Genomic DNA, 22034 nt, shown 5'->3' with positions numbered 1-22034 from the left:
CCATATTATGCCTGAACACATACTGTAGGGAGCTTAGACTGAAAAAAACAAAACAACACAGATGACATTTAGATCTCAGCCCTGTTGAGCTCAGAAAGCGCTTCCCTTTTAATAATCTTTAAACTTTGATGCCTCTTTTGTCTAAGCACTTTGGTTAATCTCGTCTTTTCCCTCAGATCTCTTTGAGCGGTGGTAAACATTTATCTGAGGCAAACTTGTCTTTTAGTTGAGTGCTGAGTTTTTGACACCAATTTGTGTTCGTTAGACTGCAGCAATTCTCCCTCCCCCTGAGATCAATACCTCGGCTCGTCTCTTTCTGGCTGTTCAGCTTTACAAGCTGTAAAGACAGATAAAGTGGAAAGAAAAGGGGGGAGAGAGGGAGATTGAAAAGAGAAAGGGAAATAGAGGTGGAAGGAATCACAACAGCCAAGCTGCAGAGTAAATCTGGAATTGGTTTTATTGCTGGAGCATGACTTCCCTGATGTTTTCTGCTTGGCCACTGTGATGTTTTCAGATCAAGGTTACTGGACTTTCTACACTATTGTAATTCCACAAAATAAAGGTTGCTGACAAATGTTTCTAGTAGGGATTTATGACGCCTAATACTTTATATTATACACACTTTCAGTCCAAAACACTCTGAAACATCCCTGAGACTCGTGTGACTCTACAGCCCTCCTTTGCAACTCTGACTAATCACTTTTTCTTATTCTTTTTTTTTTAAAGATTAGCAGCTTGTCAAGGCATGGTGACCCATATATTTTACGTAAAGGAATCTCTGGTGCAGATTAGGCCTTAAAATTAAGTATTCACTTACAAAACAGTCAGTATAATTGAAGTCTCCCGCAGTCTGATAAAAGCCACTGAGCTGAAACGGAGGGAAGAGTGCCTCAGTTCCTCCGTCTTCATTTCTGTATTCAGAGCAGCTCCCCAGCTGTTTTACTCCTTTTTTAAAGCCGTTTCATCAGCGCGGACACTGCGTCATTCTTCTTCCTATAATTGAACAAATGAATTGAACAAATTAAATGAAGAAATGAAATGTGTGCAGAAAATGAGATTTCATCGCAGAGTTACCGGGTGGAACCGACGTCGTATCAGGAGTTCGGTGACCTGACAAGCGGATAAAAGGCTGATATTGACACGTTATACTGGTCTGATTCTGGACGCTGTCGTTAACATAAACTGGGCCGACAGAGATTATACAAAGGTGTGAACTGCAGGAAATGACGAGTGGAGTCAGGAGGAGATGTCTGATCTGAAAAGAGAGGTCCTGCAGACGATGGTGGAAGCAGTGGTCAAAATACTCAAAGGAATAATCCACAAAAAATCTATGTTTTCACTATTAAATACTCAATTTGCCTACGCTTGAAAGACGGCAACGATTAATTAGCTCCTTCTTGGAGGAGAGCAGCTGTGGTCAGCTTCGATTCCTAATAACGTTTGTGAAGCGAAGCTGACCACAGCTAACCTGGACAGAGACTCCAACTTTTCAAAATGTATTAAAATGCTCGAAGAAACAACATCATCCACTTTTCCACTGTTGATCCAGGCAACGGGTAATATTAAGCATATGTATATAAATGCTTTGGCTTTATATACATGTGTAGTAAAACTATGAAGCAATAATAAAATTTACTAAACATAAACAAGTACAACTTACATTTTTGTAAAGAAGGAAGATCTTGTATTTCCAGGTTCAATCCTGTTGCCTAGAATTTAATATATAATCAATAAAATGTTGCCAACTATTTGAGGTTAATCCTGCTCAAAAAAGTAGATTATGTCACATTTACATACATACAATATTTAAAGGTCCCATATTGTAAAAAGGCAGATTTCTGTGTATTTTTTGATTATAAATCAGTTCTATGATCTATATTAATACTGTGAAAGTATCAAAGCCTCAGTCCACAGAGAAATGCACACAGCCTGTATTCAGAAACTGAGCCTTAAAACCAGCCGTCAGGACTTCTGGAACTTTGTGATGTCACAGCAAAGCAGTCACCAAGCCCCGCCCACCTGGACCCACCATCCAAACCTTTCAGGATTTGGTTTCTGTGTTTTACCCTGAAATCTGCTATATTTTTTATTCGATCACTCAGTAAACGGTGAGCCAATCAGAAGAGAGGCTCAGAGCTTCTCTTCTGATTGGCTCACCAGAGAGACGCCTCAAAGAGAAGCGGTAAAATGGAACTTTAAACCACAAATATATCTTCTTATGGATCAAAATGTAAGATAAAACAACAGAAAAGTGTAAAACATGGGACTTTTAAAAAACAATGTGAGTATAAAAATGATTAAGTTGAGCTGAACCTAACTGATTCAAACAAGCTATTATTGATATCATCTAATCAATACACATCTAAAATGGACTAATTCTTTTTTATTAATGCTGCTGCAGAGTCTGTGAAACTGAAGTTCAACCCAAAGCACTTTGTTACAGTTAAATACTGAAAAAGTCACCGATGACAGGACGCAGGATGTATTAACTTCTGACCTTTACCGACACACTAACCGCACGTAGGCGCACACACAGCCCTGCTCTCAGGTGTCCACGCCCTCTCCTTTGGTTTGCCACGTTAAGGGATTTTGAGCCACCCTCCATGTTTTTAAATGAGTTGTTTAAGCACCAGGAAGCAACAAGTGAGAGAGTAAAGAGACAGACGGAGAGAGAGAGAGGAGGGAAAACAATCTTCAATGTGTAAAGTCGTTGAGTCATCGAGAAGAAACAAGGTTGTTGACATTTTGGAGATACAGATCTCATGTTGAAGTTAAACTCTTGTCACGTAAGTAGTGGAGAAAAACATTCAACACTATGACAAGCAGTGGAGGAAAAGCAGGAAGCCTCCTGATATGTTAATGAAGAAGTTGTTCTCCGCTTCCTTCCACTTTTCCTTTCCTGCTCTGACTGACATGTTGAAATCAAGTATCACAGACGCATTATTCAGCAGTCGACCTGATTCAAACTGCTTTGCAATCATTGTTCTTTCTGTTCCTTGTTCCGGCTCTGCAACCTCCCTGCTAACAATCACAGTACTCATCCACGGTGCCGTAACTTCACTATCTGCTTCCAATTACTCCATTGGGTAAAAAGCAAGTGGGGGTTGGTGGTATTGGATGTTGAAAAGCGCTGCAAGGACGCTTTGATCCTCTCTGGTGAGAAACTCTGAGGCAAGAAAAAAAAGAAAAAAAGAGGATGGGAGATGGATCAACAGTTTGGCGAGCGGTCGAGCGTTGCAGAGTATGCAGCCGCAGCATTTTCAAGCTGATTACCTGAAACCCCATTTCTATTCCATTTTCAATCTAACAGCAACTGGAAGTGTTACTGCAGTGGTTTTTTACGTGTCATTTTATTCCTTCACTGCTGCAGGCTGCGCCAGCCTGAACCTCACAGAGAGGAAAAACGGCTCATACCTACAGTCAATATCTCGTATATCATTGATGACATCCTCAGGAATAAAACTATTCTCAACACCGAGGTCTTTGGATGACTCATTGCTCTAACTTGAAACAGTCGTGTGCTTCGCTCGCATGCGAGGTTTGTCTCTTAGCACTGCCACTTGTTTTCTGACGGTGTATATCGAATGTCGGGGTAAAAGCTCCTCCGACCACTTTGTTTAGCCTGTGTTCTTCGCTGCAGGTTATCTTCCGCCTGTTCGCTGTTCACCCGGTGATGTAAAACACATGGAAAGGAAATGGTGGGAAACCAGATTCAATCCCAGAAGGCTTAGTGGGAGGGTGGCGGGGCCGCAGCGCCTTCGGCAAACATGTAGGTGGGTTACACACAAGCCACATTTGACGTGGCGTAGTTTTATGTAGCAGCACAGTTCATAAAACCCTCCATCACAGTCATCGGTCATCAGTTTAATACTCGGTCTACTTAGAAAAAGCTTGTGGCGGAGGCGACGCGGGCCAGAGCTCTCCCATCTGGTGTCGAGTTTCCACTTGTGCAGTTATGATATTTGAATGACTCATAATCGCTCTGCAATCCCAGGAAAATGAAACACTTCAGCTTCATAATTTTGATTCGATTTCTTTTCTCTGTTGTTATGACATTTCAGTTAGTCACTCTCAAGAGGTGTAGCCGTAATAGATGTTGCACAGTGTTACAACATCTTGCATTACACTGACTTGTCAGTGGAACAAGCTGACACAAATATTCATCTTCTGCATGAAAAGAAGTGTGTATCCAGGTTTCCCCTGCATAAACATTGTCTTTTAGTTGTATAAGGTTGGAAATAAAACTAAATTAGGCAGGTAATTGCGCAAGTTTCAAGTAAATGACCCTTAAAGTCGTTTTTAACATTTCAGTACGACAGCAAACGTCCTTTCAGCAGCTTCTCTCACAGAAATACAACAGAGGAACAACCGGTGTATCCGTTTACAGCTCAACCAAACAAACTAATGTTGTTTTAATAAAGGAGTCGATTAAAAATAATTGCAACCATGATCTGATTTCATGCTGCATGCGACGCACACAACAGCAGGACTCAGTAAAAAGAACAGAGGAGTTGAAGATGTGCAGATCGTTGCCTGATACACATGGGCCACAGCGGTGAAACTGGTGTGGGTGTGTCAGCACCGCCAGCAGTGCTGCAGCAGCGCTGTCTTTAAACACTGAGTTTGCCTTTAATAATGGCATCAGTAAGAGAATGTTTGCATTCATTTCATTATAAATTTAATTTATATTTAGTTTAGAGCTGTGGAGAGAGAGATATGCAGACAGAGAGAGAGAGAGCACTGGAAACTAATGCCTTTCACTTGATGTTCTGTTAACTTAAGCCCCTTTTCCTCAGGTCAAAAATCATCATCTGGCTTTTATCAGGAACGGTTGGCATTCACACCCAGGTCAAATGACTCTGCAGTAGACACGGGTATTTATCGGCTCCGGCTCCGATCGGCAGTGATGAAGACACAATGCCCGGGTGAAACCACTAATTTTTGCTAGCTGCTGTTGAACCAGAAACACAGCAGCTGCACTGCACTCGAAGATGAAAGGGTGAAACTGCAGCCCTGAAATAAGTTTCAAAAACACACAACCACCGATCGAAGCGTCTCACACGAAGGCTTCGACACTGACAGCAGCACCAACCTGTGGACGAGACGAGACAGATCTTTTTACTAGTTTGCACAGTGGATAGCACCCCCCCCCCCCCCAAACTCAACTGACAGTGTGAAAAGAGTTAATTGCCTGTTTTAGGTTTAGGTTTACCCTCGTTTGAAAAACCTGCTTATATACCTGCTAATTTTGGAATAAAAAGGGCATTAGTGACATAATTCTAGCTTACATTGGCTTCATATAGTGCACATGTAGCCTCCACTTTCTCCTTTAATTACATGCAATTGCTAGAACAGTTTAAAAGAAATGTCTATTTGTATTTCTTTCAAGTGTTATATTCAGTTATAGCCTAGACGAGTCAGTGTTATGTAATGTTGCTGGTATGATTTCAATGTGACAATCAACAGGCCTCACGTGGAAACTCTACATGTCGCGTTGCTGCCTCAGACCTGCGTCTCATGCCGGCTGTGTTCGCTCTAAACCTGGGGCGCCGAAATGAAAACCAAGAGGCCGTTTGACCGTCACGCACAGGCAAGGTAAGCAGTGCAGGCCCAGGCCTTGCTCTTCATCTAATGGCTCACTTCTGCTGCTGCTTCTTGTTCCATTACTCACTTGCAAAAAATTTAAAATAATCTGCTGACCAGAAAAATGCAGAAAATGTCGAAAGGTTTCTGTCAGCGCTACCTCGATTCTCCCCTGGTGGCTTCTGAATTCTTGGTGTTAGCAGCAACTTAAAGCAGCTTCAGCTCAGGTGGACTCCACCACTGACACTGAAACTGCTCAGGGGCTGCAACCAGGTTCTATTTCATGTAAATCTCAAGGATTTTAACTTTAACTGATTTAAACCAGGTGTAAATTTTTCAACACACTGACAGATGTTTTTTGTTTGTCTTAGAAAAAAAAAAAAAAATCTGTTAAATAAACAGAGGAGTTTTTTAGATTCACCGTTCCAAATAAACGAACTTTAAGAAATAACAAACACGTGGATTACAGTGCTCCTTGAGGAGATTATTCACTAACTAAATCTGTGTATCACATGATGTTTCTGAGAAAGGGTCAGCTGGTTCTTCGGTGACTCCACATGGATCGACCTCCCACAAGACTTTGATTTGTTAGAGGCCAAGACAATCACAAGTCCTCGTCTGATTCTCTCACAGTCTCATTCCTCTCTTTTCTCCATCTCCTCACAAAGCTGCAGCTCTTCTCCTCTCCCTCTCTCTCTCCCTCTCCCTCTCCCTCTCTCTCTCTCTCTCTCTCTCTCTTGGCTGCTGGTGGACGGCTTTGAAAAGTCGAGAGTCTGCCTGTTGATCAGATAGCCCTATAACTAATGAAAAGCGTCACGGAAGTGACAGCAAGATTAATGAAGTATCCTGGGCTGCACTCGCACGCGGCGCACTGGGGCTTTTCCTGCAGGGCTGCCGCCGCTGCTTAAACACTATTTATGGTGACAAATAATGCCCCATTCTGCCACCGACACCTGCAAGTCAAGGTTAAAAAACACATTCGCCACAGCCGGTGCACGGCGGACAACGACAGGATTGGGGGAGGGCGCCGGGATAAAGGAATGGAAGGGGGGGGGGGGGGGGGGGGAGCAGAGAAAGGGAGAGCTGCCATTTGAGATATAGAATAAACTTATTTACTAGAAGTGGGCTCAGTGGGGGAGGGTGGGGGGTGTGGATGGGGGGTGGGGGGTGGACAGGGAGAATGGGAATTCAGGATTAATTGAAAACATCTGTGCTGTGCAAAATGGCTGCAGTAGAGGAGCCTGAAGGAGATGATAGCAGAGAGGAATCACACACAGCATTTGAGGACATTTATTGTATTTGATTCTGTTTTTATTTATTTATTTATTCCCTTTTCACTATAGAGGAGACAGCTGATGATGTCACCAACTCACTGGCTGTCTGGATAGATATCTCAGTGTGTGTGTGTGTGTGTGTGTGTGTTCGTGCGTGCGTGCGTGCGTGGTCAGACATCACTTTGATCAAGAAAGCGTCTCATCTGCAGTCGATACTGGCGGCCGGAGCTCAGGAGCGGTCAATTCTGTCTGACCTTCAGCGGCAGCATTACAGTGGGCCAATCAGACAGAGAGAGAGTGTGTGTGTGTGTGTGTGTGTGTGTGTGTGTGTGTGTGTGTGTGTGTGTGTGTGTGTGTGTGTGTGTGTGAGCCAAAACCCAGACGGAGGTTAAGCACATGCGAAAAATCCTTACCCACAACACACACAACAAACACCATGTCACGCACACACAGGGATGTTCCTGCAAAGACCCTTGGGAGTCTGCAGCGAACATCTGTCATCACAAACAGAAACAGAGGTGCTAATGTGTACACAAATGCGTTTCTTGTACACGCGCTACATGTTTCAGCAGGCACATACACACATCTACAGATGCACACATGCATACCAAGTCATTGTTTGCCTTTATCAGTGGGATTTTCTATAAGAAACATCTCAGGAAACATTTAAGTGGATGGTAGAGGCCGATTTTTTTGATATAAATAATGAGGCTGCAGGAACTGCTTCTGCTCCTCCTCCTTATTTCTTAGCACACTCATACCAATAGACTCACCATAGTGGAAGGCCTGACAAGATGCCATTCATGTGAACTGAACCTCGAAATAACAACCTGGCACCATCCACTGCAAACTCATGTCTTAAAACTTGCTCAGCGACGCGAGCCGCGGAAGTGGAGAAAGATTCAACTTTATGCAAATTCCCTCTCACAGCGCAGGACTGACAAGCAGGGGACAATCAATCATGTTTTTTTTTTCAATCATCAGTGTAAACACACCTACTTCAAGCAAAATAGACATGAAGCTGATGCTCGCAGTCAACATCTGCCTCCTGATTCACTATAACATCACTTTAACAAGCTACCGGGGCTTGAGTAAGAAAAATGATGCATGGAAACACATCGCTCGAGAAATTAATTACGTCGTCGTGTGCCTGTGGAGTGTTACGGCACAAATTAAGAGCACAATGAGAGCTGAGTATTTAGATCGCTGGCTCGATTCTACACACGCCGGCAGCCTTCAGTGTTTATGAGGAGGGAGAAATGAGAGATTCTGCCTCTTTGACCCCATTTACACCTGGATTTAACTTGAGGTCTGTGTCTGAACATCTTATCTGGATAAGATAAACAGGTTAATGCAAAGTGTAAATGCATCACATTGTGAGCAGGTTTGATCAGACCATGATCACAAGCAATTTTGCGAGCACGGCAATCTGAAATGATTGTGTCTCATAATTTGCTGAGTTGTACAGAAGTCTTGCAGCACGTGAGGGCAAGTTTATTTTTGATTAATCAAACGTGTCAGAATTATCAGATCAGGAAGCAAACTCAGTTTGAAACAGGTGTAAATACAATCCATACAGAACGGCCGCACTTACACATTAATGAGAAAAACATCTTCCCTGCAAGTTGAAACGTAACCTGGCTCTGACTTTCCTTAGCTACGAGCTACAAGTAGCAGCAGTAGGTGGCAAGTCTTACCACTTCAAAGTGAATGGCAGCCGTCCATGGCATTGCCTCACATGATGTTTCTTGACAAGTCTGTCGGCCCTGAAAAAAGCCAACACAGAAATACCAAAAACTGCACTTCCTCAAATGACCACTTGAGGCTGCCTTCACAGGTGAGTCAACCTCAGTCTTTGGACTGTAAATAAAGACGGATGTAGCCTCTGTGACGTCACCAACCGTTTTTTTTAGAGTGGTTTTGAAGCTCGGAGTGAGCTGCTCTGCCGTCCCCACCTTGCCAGCACCTGACTCCGCCTAACTCCCAGCTAAACCAAAAATGGGTAAAGATGTGGGGCGCCGTTTGGAGCCGAGACTTCGCCCTCAATTATGGAGGAACTGCAGTTTTTGGTACTTCCGTGTTGGCTTCATTTTTCTGGCTCTGAGGTTGCTGCTTGTTAAATCCCCGTAGACCTGAGGTTCAACAGAAACCCTTTGGCTGACGTCACCGAGGCCACGCCCGTCTTTATTTACAGCCTCTGCGTCTGCTCATATTAAGATCAGCTCTCGTTAGTCAGAGCGGAGATAAAGTCGACACTTTTTGATTCCAGGTGTGAATACAAAGGCCTGCGGATGAGATGTCCCTATCTGCTGCAGATAATATATCAGATCACAGTCTGTCGTCTGTATGCGTGAACAGGGAAATGTTAAAAGCCTGGACTCCACCACAAAGACCACGAACAGAGGAGAGAATCAGAAAGGGGCTGCTGACAAACGGCTCTCACAGTTTGTGTGGACAGAGCGGACAAATCCATTCATGGCAGGAGCTTAAATCTGGTGGGAGGCAGCGATGACATGCCACAATTTGCCCCCGCTCTCGGTTTGCGACTGTTATGTAATCATTGTTTTTGCATTCATGATTACATTTGAATCACAATAACAGCCGCAATATAAATACATGGCTAAATCTGAAAGAGCCAGCAGGTCGTTTGACACCGCCGTTCAGGAAGCGTTTCTCGTCACCTACAAGATTCCTCCGAAGGAAAAAATGTCAAAGTGAAGTCGATCGTTTTGTTTTGATGCAGTGGGAAATGTATTTGTAGATGTATTTTTCTTAACCATCAATCAATCGCTGCCAAAACTAACTCTTTTCTTTCATATCAGTCCTTTTTATAAAAATAAATGATACTATGTCCATATAATTCATATTCTCCTTGTTACACAAGAGGAGGAGGCATGTGCGAATGCGGATGTGTGATATTTTGTGTGCGAGCTGTGCAGCTGTTAATGTTTGGCAGAGTCTTTGCATGTGGTTGTTTATGTTTTTGTAAGAGTGGGTGTATATATGCATAAATGTGTGTGTGTGTGTGTGTGTGTGTGTCAGGGGCTTATGTGGGTACATGAGCTTGCTTGCTTATTGTCTGTGGGTCTGTGTGCGTGTCTTCAAATGTTTTGAGCATCTGCTGGCTGTTTCTTTTCGCGTATTTCGTGCATATTTTAGTATTTAAGGGAGTGCTGTGTGTGTGTGTGTGTGTGTGTGTGTGTGTGTGTGTGTGTGTGTGTGTGTGTGTGTGTGTGTGTGCGCCCTTGTCTTTATGTGTGCATCTGTATTTGTGAGAGAGTCTAGTAGACCTACAGTTTGTGCATCTTTTGTGCTTGTTATGTTTCTAAAGATGCTGTGTGTGTGTGTGTGTGTGTGTGTGTGTGTGTGTGTGTGTGTGTGTGTGTGTGTGTGTGTGTGTGTGTGTAGCCCACAGATAGAGCAGCAGCAGCAGCAGCCTGATATCAGCTCCTGTTGAGTCTGATTACAACCATCCAGAGATTGAAAAAAAAAAAAAAGGGAGAGAGAGAGACGAAGTGAACAAGAGGCAGACAGAAGGGAGTGAGATGCAGCAGCAACACAGTCTGGGAATGAGTGTGTGAGCATCACAGAGAAAACAAAAGAGCGAGTGTCATCAACAAAGGATGAAAAGGAAGTGTAAAAGAGAATGGAGGGGAAGACAGAAAAAGACAGAATCAATCAGTGCACTTACATGCACTTAAGTAACTGTGTTACTGTCGGCTCTCTGCAGTAATCTGATTTCTTTAACATCACATAAACAAGAAACCTGGTTTCCATAATTGGGGCTGGCGATTACAGGAACCTGATTACTCTGCTGTATTTCTCCCGGAGAACAGACTTCAGACGGAGAAGGTGTCACTGTGACAGCAGAGAGAGAGATCGTTACATCGTTTCAAATTAATTTAAATCAAAGCCTGGCTACAATTAAAACTAAAGCGCAAAGTATCCTCTGTAATTAGAAATAAGTCACTTTAACAGTTGACTGTTTGTAAGATTTATATTGTAAGGCTCTCTCACTACAGAGCCTGTGATCTCACTGCGCCATCAGTCCAAGCGCTCCAACACACACACACACACACACACACACACACACACACACACACACACACACAAATTAAGCATCACAAAGCAACATCTTGTACCACTAAAACTCTTAAAATAAATTAGCCATGGTTCCAGCACAAGGTTGGAGAAAGGGGAGATATGAGATTACAGACCTGCAGCATGTTATTTGTTATAACATGGTTATTACAGCCGGTTGCTGTGTAGCTGCACTGCCATCTCACAAAAAACGTTCAGGCGTTCATAAAATGTGTTCCAGGCACAAAGCTGAAAATATAAACCACAAAAACATAATATCACTGTCTGAGTGGAAATCTTCCTAAAGCAGCGTGAAAATATCAAGGGAACAAAAAGACATGATTTATTCCAGAATAAAAAAAAAAGGTTACATTAACGTAAACACAGAGCGTGGCAAATCAAATATGGCGGCAGATTTCTTTCTCAGTTTCCAACTGCACTGCTTTTACAAAGCTACTGTATATTATTGTAAAACTAGCAGTTAAAAACAATAAGCTCTTCTATGTGTTGTATTTTTATTGTGTATTTCGGCCACCGGTGGCAGCACTGAGCGCTTCGCTGTAAGACGCCTCTCAAAATGAATAATGTTTTTTATTCCTTTACACCAACTTTAATGTGTGTGTGCGCGTTTTTTTCCACCTTAATCCTGTGTGCATTTTTTCTTTGGCCACTTGAGGGCAGCATGAGAAGCTGGAAAGGTCATTTCTAAAGTGACGCTGCCTCGCTAACGGCTGCCTTTTTGCACAGAGCAACATTCGTCGTGTTTCTGCTCATGTAGTGAATGTAAGTTTTATATTCACTTTGTTTTTAGCTCCGTTTTTTGTCTCCTCCACCTTCCAAACGTGTTTCCCAATTTCCAACACAACCTAGTTTCCCTCCACTAATCTGTTTTTTTTTCTTCTTTGTGTATGCAGAGGAACATGCTGAGTGAAAGGAAGAAAACGATAAGAGACAAAAGGGGCAAGTGGAGAAAAAAAACAGTGCAAAGATATTTACAGAGAGAGAGAGAGAGAGAGAGAGAGAGATATGGAAGAGACAGAACGGAGGGAGAGCGAGGGAACAATCGAAATAAAGAAAAAATAGAAGGGAGTGAGCTGGAGATGGAAGCAGGGAAAGGGGAATATGATCAAATAAAGGAGGAGAACCAGTGGGGGGGGGCAAGAAATGTGGGTGAGAGAGAGGTTTAGTTGACACATAAAACAAAGATGAGACACCTAGAGATATGGGGGGGTGGGTGGGGGGGTGGGGGGGCATTTGGGGAGAACAGGCTGTTGCTGGAAAATGTAGATAGATACCTCAGAGAGAGAAAAGAAAGAAGCGAAGGGATCCAGTGTGTGGAGGGGCCAGAGAGGAGGAGGAGGAAGACAGAAGAGGAGGAGGAGGAGGGAGGGGAAGAACTAAAGAGGAGGGGAGGGGACGAGAGAGGCAAGGGAGAGAGAGAGAGAGAGAGAGAGAGAGGCAGATACGGAGGGTCCACAGACAGCGGCGGCGTGCAGAGTGCATGCAGCATGCAGACTGGCCATTGACGCTCCTGTTGGATTGAACACACATGCACGGACACACACACCCCTTGAGGAGTGTATGAGACATGCCCAGGCTGCTGTTCATGGACACACACACACTGGCAGGGCACCAGAGAGGAAATACAGCAGACCCCCGAGCCTGAGGAGCTATGGAGAGCAGCATGTTCTTTGGTGAGTTAGTATTTCTGTGCGTGTTTGCATAGTGTTTACATGCATAATCTCATACTCGTGTGTGTGTGTGTGTGTGTGTGTGTGTGCATGTGCGTGTGTGTGTGTGCGTGCGCAGATTCCTTCATCTAAGTGTAAATGTGTGGGTTCTTACTTGTTCTGGATACTAAAAGCATGAGCACTGGTTTCCATTAAAGGAAAAGAGCATGAAGTTACACACCTAGGAGTTCTCTTTTCGTGTGTGTGTGTGTGTGTTCACCGCATGTGCTTTATCACAGTCAAATGCAGAGTACACCCCCCCCCCCCCCCCCCCCCCCCCCTCCTCAGTGTGCTCCAGTCTGCCTGTTACTTGTTCTGGGAACTAAAACAGATAGGTAGGAGAGCTGGTTCCTGTTACAGCAGAAAATAGAAAAGGGAAAAGAGAGAGCGCAAAGTTGCACGCTGCAGGATCCTTAAAGTGTTGAATGAACCCTGCTCACCAGGTGAACCCACCCTTACACCTCATGCTCACATCCTGGGTTGTTGGACTAAATCCCAGGTGGCACACTGGCAGAGAAGCCACAGCTTTGAGGCTGTGATTGTGGCTGTGTGACCAGCTGACTGTCCGCTGGAATCCAAATAAGATCGGAGTTGCCAGCGTCGAGAGCCACTTGATATTCTGTGTAGGATATTTAGAGAAATTGAAGGAAGGCTCCTTCCATTAGTTCTTATGGAGGAGACTGGAGGAGGCTTAGGAAGACTTAATGTGCGAGCGGCTTCTCGTCAAGTGCTCTTCTCACGGCTGGCTTACAGTCACATTGGAGGAATAATTACACAGGGATCCGGAGTTCTGAGGGGGGTGATTTGTTAAATGAAAAACTCTTTTTATTTTTTCTTTATTTTTTTTTTTCATCCCGGGGATTAAAGCGATCTGAAGTTACAGACCGTGGCTTGTAAGAACGAGAAGGATTTTCTCCTGTTATGCCATACACACAGAGGAGGGAGCTGGGAGCTTATAAATGAATAAGCTGTCAGGTGCAGAGACAGTAGCAGCTCTTTGAGACTCACCGCTGATGTCGGTCAGGTGAGAAGAGAAAATAAAGCTGATGCAGGTCCGGACGGGTGAATGGGGCTTTTTAAATTTGGCCCAGATTATCCCAGAAGCATGAAAAGTTAAAGCGGTGAAGCTTGGCGGCCTTCAACCCAAGGTTTCTGATGCTCGTTTTGTCTGTGTTTTTGCTAAATGAAGTACAAACCATCTTATCTCCGCCACTCGACAAACAAACAAAACAAAAGAAAAGAAAAAACAAGAGGAGTAAAGGTCAGAGCTTGTGTACAGGATGTGCATCATTTTAACATTTATGAATGCAGCCCTGAGTGCAGGACTGCGCTGCACAGAGAAAATAGATGGTATCTCCTAAAAGATTAATAACACTGTTTGTTCACCAGCTCTGCATTGCTGCTGTTTAACTGGAACATGTTTTCTGTTGCAATGATTTATAGCAGGTGACGTATCATTAGAAGAGCCAGCAAAGACTCCTGACCTCTTCGAAGCGAGACGCTGAAATTGGATAAAATAAATAAAATAAAATAAATAAAGAGAAAACAGTGTCTCTTGCATTAAAAGCTGTCCATGTACATATAAAAAAATCAGGCAGGAAAAGGCTAATAGGTCTTGAGTATGTGCAGCAATCTTAACAAGCTATTAGTGTTGTTGAGGCGAAGGCCCAGAGGAAATCTATCCGGTGTGTGTCTGGCTCTGCGGTCGGTGTTTAGCAGCACGTAAACGTCTTCTCGGTTAACCTCAGATTACAGAGCGCACGGGAAGTGATTGTTGGATCCCGTTCAGAGACAGCTGTGTCTATTAGTGAGCTACACTCATGACAGCAGCGAACGCTACAGTAAATATGCTAATCTGAAAGGGGGGATTGGAGGCGGCGTGTGTTTTGTGTAGCTCGGAGCATTGCGATGTGTTGCTGGTGACATGTATGGAATCTCATAAGGACACAGAACTTATCCTGCAGAAGGTTAATTGGAAAATCAGTGAAAGGGCGGCTTTCAAAAAATAAGAATGTTTTAAATCCACCCTCTGTACTCACTTTGTTCAGTTTAATAGGGGTGAGATGATTTTATCTTCCTCGCTTGGAGGGAAATACTGATCTCAGAGCATGTTGAGGGTCACAGAATACAATCAGCCAACTCCAAAGGTGTTAATCACATCTGGAGCGTCATCAGCATATGAATGACTTTCAGTGGAATTCAGATTTATCTAATAATTGGATTTATATTTGCTGAGGGAAAATGGATGGCCATGCGAGAGCGATCTTTTCTTTATTTATTTTGAGGCTGTCCTGCCTGGACTCTCAGCCTCTCTGGACTGATCTTATCGGAGGAGCGGCAGCCAGGTTCAGGACACTCAGAGGAGGCGGAAGGTGGAGGAGAGACGGCACAAGATGATTAATTATTAATGCTGGCTGGCGTCCTCCAGACATCATTTTTACCCCCCCCCCCCCCCCCCCCCCCCCCCCTTCCCGACACGCTGTCGCAAGGAGTTAAAACGCTTGAGCCCAGATAAGTGAATCTTTCAGGAAGGGCAATGCAGAGGACAGTCAAAGAGTCTGAAACACGCCACAATACCCATGGTCGTACACATCCTGTCCAGTGAGCTGCTCTTAACATCTCATACGTGCTGCATCATTAAACACGGCCTCAAAGAGAATGGATAAACAAAGGCTAGTGGGTAAAAAAAAAAAGAAAACTTTCATCAATTCTGATCTGTTTCAAATGTTTCCAGAAGTCAGATCTCATCTCGGTTCTACAGCCTTACATTTCTGGGCAAAAAAATAACATCTCCAAAAGCCCCGGGTTCAATGTGTGTCAACTAGCGTGTGCTAATTTGATTATTAAAATTTAGTTTAAGGAAATGCACGCCTTAAGCGTAATGCCAAGTGACATGATAAGATCTTTAAAGCTGCAGTAATTTGATTTTATTTGGTCTCTTGGAGGAAGGACTTCATAAAACAAGCTGAAAATCACGTTTGACATGTAAACGTTGACGTGGCTAATGTGATAGCTAACTGTTTACACTTCTAGCAGAGCATGGAGCAAGTTCGCTTTTATTTGGAGCCATGTTTGTGGTGACATGATGAACGTAAGAGCAGTATTCACTCTCCTTACAGCTCGGATTTTGGTTTCTACCAAATTAGAGAACAATCTCTGGCTCTTTAGCTCTTTAGCTCTTTAGCTCTTTAGCTTTAGCTTTCCCCCAGAGGGAAATTAGGTTACGTTACAGTTGCTCCCTCAAGACTGGAAATGTAACAGCAAAGAAAAACACAAATAGAAATATGTAAAACAAAATGTGAGGATATGTGCCACTACTGAAAGGTGATAGTTAAAATATACAATAAAAATATTAGTGCAACAATATATCGTGTAATTGCACAGTTTAAAATTGCACTTGGTATTGGTGTAGCACGTTTGGTGTTTTGCTAGTAGCGTACAGTATTTATTTATTTTTTCATTTAAATTTCTTCTGGCTGGAATACCAAAAACAATGAGCTGAAAGACGCTAAAATGCACCGTATTTTTTAGAGGGAATCTGCAGAGTAAGGTGATAATTTTCCCAGGGTTCATCACAACAACCTTCACCTTCCACATCACACAAAATAATTTGATCTGTTGATGATATAAAAATATTGATCAGTGCAGCTTCAAGGTTCTGCTTTATTACCTGACGTTGATGCTCTGTCCGAAAAAACGTCTGTGTCAAAATCTAGTTTTTAGACATTGATTATGCCATAACTGGGTAGTAATTACGTTAAAACAAAATGTGTGCTTTACTATAGAAGTGCTGTACACAATGCACAGAAAGTGTGTGCATGTGTGTGTGCGTGTGTGTGTGTGTGTGCGTGTGTGTGTGTGTGGTGTTGGGGGTTAATTGGGGTCTAGCAGCTGAATTTTTCTGAGGTTAATCTGGCCATACTCGCATCCAATTTTATGATTTATATTCTATGTGGAGACGTGGCGTTAGCTGGACTCAGTTTGTCAGAGCTGCAGACAGAAAGTAAACACTCTCTGTGTGGCCTGAAATTAAAAAATATCTGGTTCAATTTTACATAGACAAACATTTTCGAACCTCGAACCTTCGAATCTCACATTCAGCATCACTTACTCACTGTCAGACGCTGACTCTGGGAATTCTTCACTCAGACAAGACTTCATTCACTATAGAGAGCAACACTGTGGAGACTGTATGAAGGTTTTCAAATAACCTTCTGTATTTTATTTGTTTGACTTTGACGTGTTTCAGTTCCCTTTGTTTTTATCCTCTCAATAAATCCCCCTAACAGAGAAAAAGACTGCAGATTGTAGTTTTGACCAGACTGAGGACAAAACTGTAAATTTTCCTTTTTTTTGTTTCCCCCCACGGTTTTATTCTGCCTCACACCCAGCCTGCTCTCACTGTCTTCTATTAGTTATATGACTGAGTGTCACCTGCTGACCTTTCAGTGTTGGAGTGACTCCTCTGAGCGACTCTCCATGCAAAGTAGATGACTGCAGATCGAGGCTCAGCCCACCTGGGCCCTGCGCGCGGCCGGTGGCGTCAGAATTTAGAAGCCGTCGCCACAACTCAAATATTAACATCTCTTAGCCGAACTCAAACTCAAATATTGACGCTTGACAAAAATGATAATTACGAATGCCATCTGTGCTTTTCTGCCAGAGCTGGCAGAAGAAGTTTGTTATTTTTCTGTCTTAGTGCTTAGAGTATCCTCGGTGTCGGAGTGAGTTTGTTTGTCGGGGTTAAAGTTCAGTGCAGCAGCCGCGGGCTCATTTTCCTGCTCTGCTCTTATATTTTGTGTTTTTGCTGGTGGCGACGGAGGATCAGGCTGGAGAGAGTTGCAACACTAACCTCTGCTGCAGGCTGGAATGTGCTTTTGTGTTCGGGCACGTTGGCGAGATTATGATTGCTGCGCTACCTTTCAGAGCAGCGAACAAAAAGAAAAAAATCTTTGTGCCTTTTTTACAACTCCAACAGTGTGAGGTGTAAGTTGTTAGAGGAGTTAGAGGAGGTTGAAGCACATTTACACCAACACTCTACTTAACTACAGATTTTTTTCTTACACTCTTATAAACTTTCACTTCACCACTTTTAGTATTAAATATTATACTTTTTAATGTGTTGAGATTGTTAGCCGTGCCAGCATCATGGCTCTATCACTGCTTGGTTGTTTGACCCACCGCTCTGATCCAGACTGAAACATCTCAACAACTGTGGGACATACGGGCCTGACATTTTGTCCCAGACGTTCGTCATCCACAGAGGATGAATCCTACCGAGCAACATGAGGTGGACATTTTTGATTCGGAGTGCAAAATCTGAACAAGGATCGGATTGGTCGCTGTTGACGTCTATATTCCCCCTCAGGATGAAGTGAAACACCTTTAGTGATCCCTTCACTCTCCATCTACTGCATGTTAATATGCTGATGTCAACATTTGAGTCCAGCGTGTTACATAATTTAATCTTTACTTACTCCTGCTTGAAACATATGAGGTTAAAATGGCGAGATCTGATTCGCTTTAGAGACGGCATCCAGTGATGGAAAGCAACTAAATACATTTACTCACTTACATAAAACTACACACTTTATTTCCATTTTATTCTACTTTTTCAAGCCACTTCATCCATCTTGCTCACTACATCGCAGCAAAGAATAATTCATTTTTTTCTCCTACTTCATATATTTGACAGCCACAGTTTCTAGTTACTTTACAGATTCAGATTTGTCATAAAAAATAATCAACTTATAAAATATGATGCAAACTCATGTATTAAACTACACAACAGCACATAAAGTAGTTGATATCAGCTTCAGTAGGACCAGATACAACATTAAAACGAGGCTTTTGATACATAAGTAATAATAGAAATTCTAAACCACTGAATAATAAACGAGCTGAAAGGTTCCCATTCTGCAGGAGTGAGTGTACTTACGTCTCCTGGAGTATTTCTTAAATGATCATGTTGCTATTTTGGATGAAGTGAAGTCTTCCACCAAAACGTCAACAGCAAAACAAGACTTTATTGTGATTTCTTGTTCAGTGTTGGAACAAATCGTCTCTGTGTTTCGTTACAGGGGAGAAAACTCACAGACTTCAGTCATGGTGACATGTCAGATTTCATCTCCTATCAATCAGCAAACCAAACACGACCCGATCAAACGAATTCACATTTCAGTTTGTCACTCTTCATTTCGCTGCAGACCAATCCCACACGCATCACGGCCTGGTGTGCTCAAACGGGCTGTTTTGACTTATTCACGTCGGGGGTGGGGGGGGTGGGGTGAACAGTGAATGGCGGGTTTGGCCGGGGCGCGAGGTGAGGCGTGCCTGTGGGCTGACGTCAGTCTCCGGCATGTCGAGAGATGGCACGGTTGGATGATCCCTGCAGAAGGACATGCTTTGTTAAAGTTGGGACTAGGACGTGCCTCCACATGAGAGACGGCATGTGTTCTTTTTCCAACAGATGGCAGCGCTCCGGCGACTGGAGGGAGAAGACAGGAGACGGAGTGAAGGGAAAGGAGGGGGACAGCCTGTGGTTTTCCCCTCTTTCTCTTCTTCTCTTTATGACTTTTGCTTTTTATTTACCCCTTACCACTGCCTGGGGATCCAAACGTGGCAAACCTTGTTTTTATTTGTCTCAAGACGGTGGTTTGATACTGTATCTGCCAGCGCTTTAGAGCCACGCTGGCCCAGAGTTCCACTGTTGTTAAATGTGCAGCGATGAAAAAAAATCATCCCTCTGGTTCTCATTATAGCTCTACGAATGGCTTCTTTAATTCCTTATGTTTTGGAAGGCTGTGACGTTTTTTGGGGGTTTTTTTATTTATTTTTTTGATCTCACCGTGTTGAAATCAGCCCTGAGCTGGTTCCAGTTGGTGGTTTATAAAGCGCTCTGCTGGCGTGGCGCACTCACATGACAATAAAAGTGAAGTATTTACTTTTGTTTTTCCTAGAGATGTGTGGGCCAGGCCTCTCTCGCCATTGAATCATCTCATAAGACACGCTGCGCCTGCTGCAGTCATTCCACATCAGCTATTTGTGACGGCAAATGTCAGAAAGAGAACATCTGTTTTTGGAGGGATAAACATCAGCCCAGCATCACGCACCGGTCATCTGCATCTACCACTTGTTGTCACATCATAGTTCGGGTCTGATTGTGATTATGAGAGGAAATTTAATTCAGAGGATCCCAAAGACAGCAGCCTGTGAATGACAGAGAAAATCTTTGAGCCAGTTAACAGTAATGGAGATTGTTCTCTTAACCACAGTGGTGGTGGAAGTGCTGAAGTGTGAGGAGCCAGCCCAGGATGTAACAATACAAAAACCAAGTAAATGGCTGGACCGTGTGGTATTTGCATTCTGCCAAATGTCCGCTGGACTTTATCTGTTAGCTCCTCTCTGTGCTCATATACAGTACTTTAATACAGCTGCATTCACAATAACACTGTTCTCCTTTACATGTTTTTCTCTTTCTGTCGTCAGACAATAGACCGGGTGTGAAATAGTGACTGAAATTAGGACTACATGTTAACCAGCAGTCGCTTCTAAGCAGCTGCTAAAATCCTGATTTTATAACGTTGTCCGACAAAATCGCCAAACACGTAAGTTAAAGACGAGGTCTGTGCTGTGATTTCGGCTGTATTTACTGTACAGTGATCGCTCAGAGAGAAAGTGAGAAGCTCATTCGTGTCGGTGGCTGTGTGTTCAGCAGAGAGAGGGAGTGTCTGCAGAAGGACAGTCCGACCTTGTGCTCGTGGACTAATACTGGAGAGTCGCTAGGTGCTAAAGGTGCAAAGCTGTCAGTGCTGCTTGTTTGAGTTTGAAAACACGTCGACCAATGGTATAACATGGTCACTCAGTCAGTCAGCGACATCCATGTTTGTAGGGACGGCCCTCCTGTCGTGGTCCAGGCAAAAGTACTCCATTACAAGTACAAGTCCTGCCATCACATGTGATCGAGTGTGAGTGTAAAATACTTTGAAAAAGACATTTTAAAGTTTTTAGATGATGTTATGAGAAGTTGGTAATGAAATACAAAACATAAAACAATAGAATATAAAACATATTGTGATGAAAAAGTTGTGATGAGACAATAAAAATCTATTTATTTATTTGAACATGCACATTCAGTCTGAACTTCAGGATCATATGTGTGACAAAGTGATTTCAGCTGAAGGTTCACGCCACATCGCATCAGTCTCCATCAGCAGGAGACTCGGTCTGTTGTGGTCTTCATCAGCTGAGATGTTTTCAAACTTCCAACAAAACGCTGTAGGCTAAGTGGACCATGAAATTCCCCCACAGGTGAAGGAGAACCTACGGTGGCCTTCAGGTAACATAAAAAAAGCAAAAGCCCGTCTCTAGAGCCGGTGTTCGGATTGTCCCTTCTGGGCTACTGTGGTAACATGGAACACGGTGGGCTCCGTGTGAGAGGATGTCGATGTGAAGGGCTGATTCAGAGCTAATGAAAACACAATGATTCTTAGTTTCAGGTGATTAAACACTGATGAAAACATAATTATGAATATTACATTCCACCTCTGCCAATAGATCCCCCTAAATCCTCCACACTGGTCCTTTAAAGCAACACAAACTGGAGATTTTTGGGGATTTCCGTGCTATCAGATGAGTTTCAGCCCACATTACAAACTGCCAAAAATAATTTTTACTCCTGGCATTAATTTAAATCAAATCAACTTGCACGGTAAGCTCTGGGATTACAGTGAGGAATGTCAGCCTTGGCGGCCTCGGAGCTTCAGGTGCTAAATAGTCAAACACAACACTTACACAAATAAGATGTTGTGACACAGACGACACGGACTAAACACACACACACACACACACACACACACACACACACTGCGAAGGTGCACTTGGATGTAAACTGGAGGATTTTGGCTCAAGCGTCTGTCCCTGTTGCTGACTGTAGTTCAACATGTTGCCTTTGCTCTCCCTCCTACAGGTAACACATGTCAAAATGGCCTCATGCCCGCCCTGGTGCGTCCCACCCTGCCTGCTGCCGTCCAGACCTCCCTGGGCATGAAGCAGTTTCTGCCATTTCCACTTGAAACGGCCTCGGCGGTCAGCCTCTTCCCAGGATTCAACACGGTCAGTGTCCTCCTTTCCCCTCCTGTGGCTCCATGCTGCTGTTTGAGCGTCACTAAGGTGTTTCAGGATGGAGATATGACAGATTTAATATCTCTGTATCTGACTTCTGTATTTGCACGTCTTTATTTAAAGCTATTATCACTGCCTGAGAGCGACATTATGAAGACTTTAGCTTTGACTCAGCGAGGTCCGACCGTCCACAACCTCATTTGGCCGAGTTCATGGCGGCTGTCTTTTCATAAAATGAAAATTA

At 43.4% G+C, this 22034-nt stretch overlaps 1 protein-coding gene and 1 long non-coding RNA gene across 4 annotated transcripts in view; both read left to right on the top strand.

The window, feature by feature from the left end:
- Positions 1-5454: 5454 nt before the first annotated feature.
- Positions 5455-12139, top strand: LOC130172581 (uncharacterized). The gene is made up of 4 exons (XR_008828293.1): positions 5455-5595; positions 10266-10434; positions 11619-11720; positions 11852-12139. It is a non-coding gene; the product is annotated as an uncharacterized LOC130172581 (long non-coding RNA).
- Positions 12140-12374: 235 nt separating this feature from the next.
- Positions 12375-22034, top strand: part of znf385d (zinc finger protein 385D) — a 76529-nt gene continuing 66869 nt past the window's right edge. The window contains exons 1-2 of one of the 3 annotated variants that reach the window (XM_056381157.1): positions 12375-12631; positions 21636-21781. In XM_056381157.1, coding sequence (XP_056237132.1) covers positions 12610-12631; positions 21636-21781 — 168 coding nt within the window. In that variant the 5' untranslated portion in view covers positions 12375-12609. The other 2 variants (XM_056381158.1, XM_056381156.1) reach the window with 2 other exon arrangements.

This window comes from Seriola aureovittata, chromosome 7, assembly GCF_021018895.1.
Source record: "Seriola aureovittata isolate HTS-2021-v1 ecotype China chromosome 7, ASM2101889v1, whole genome shotgun sequence".
NCBI classification, from domain to species: Eukaryota; Metazoa; Chordata; class Actinopteri; order Carangiformes; family Carangidae; genus Seriola; species Seriola aureovittata.
This window is presented reverse-complemented; position numbering and strand designations above follow the sequence as displayed.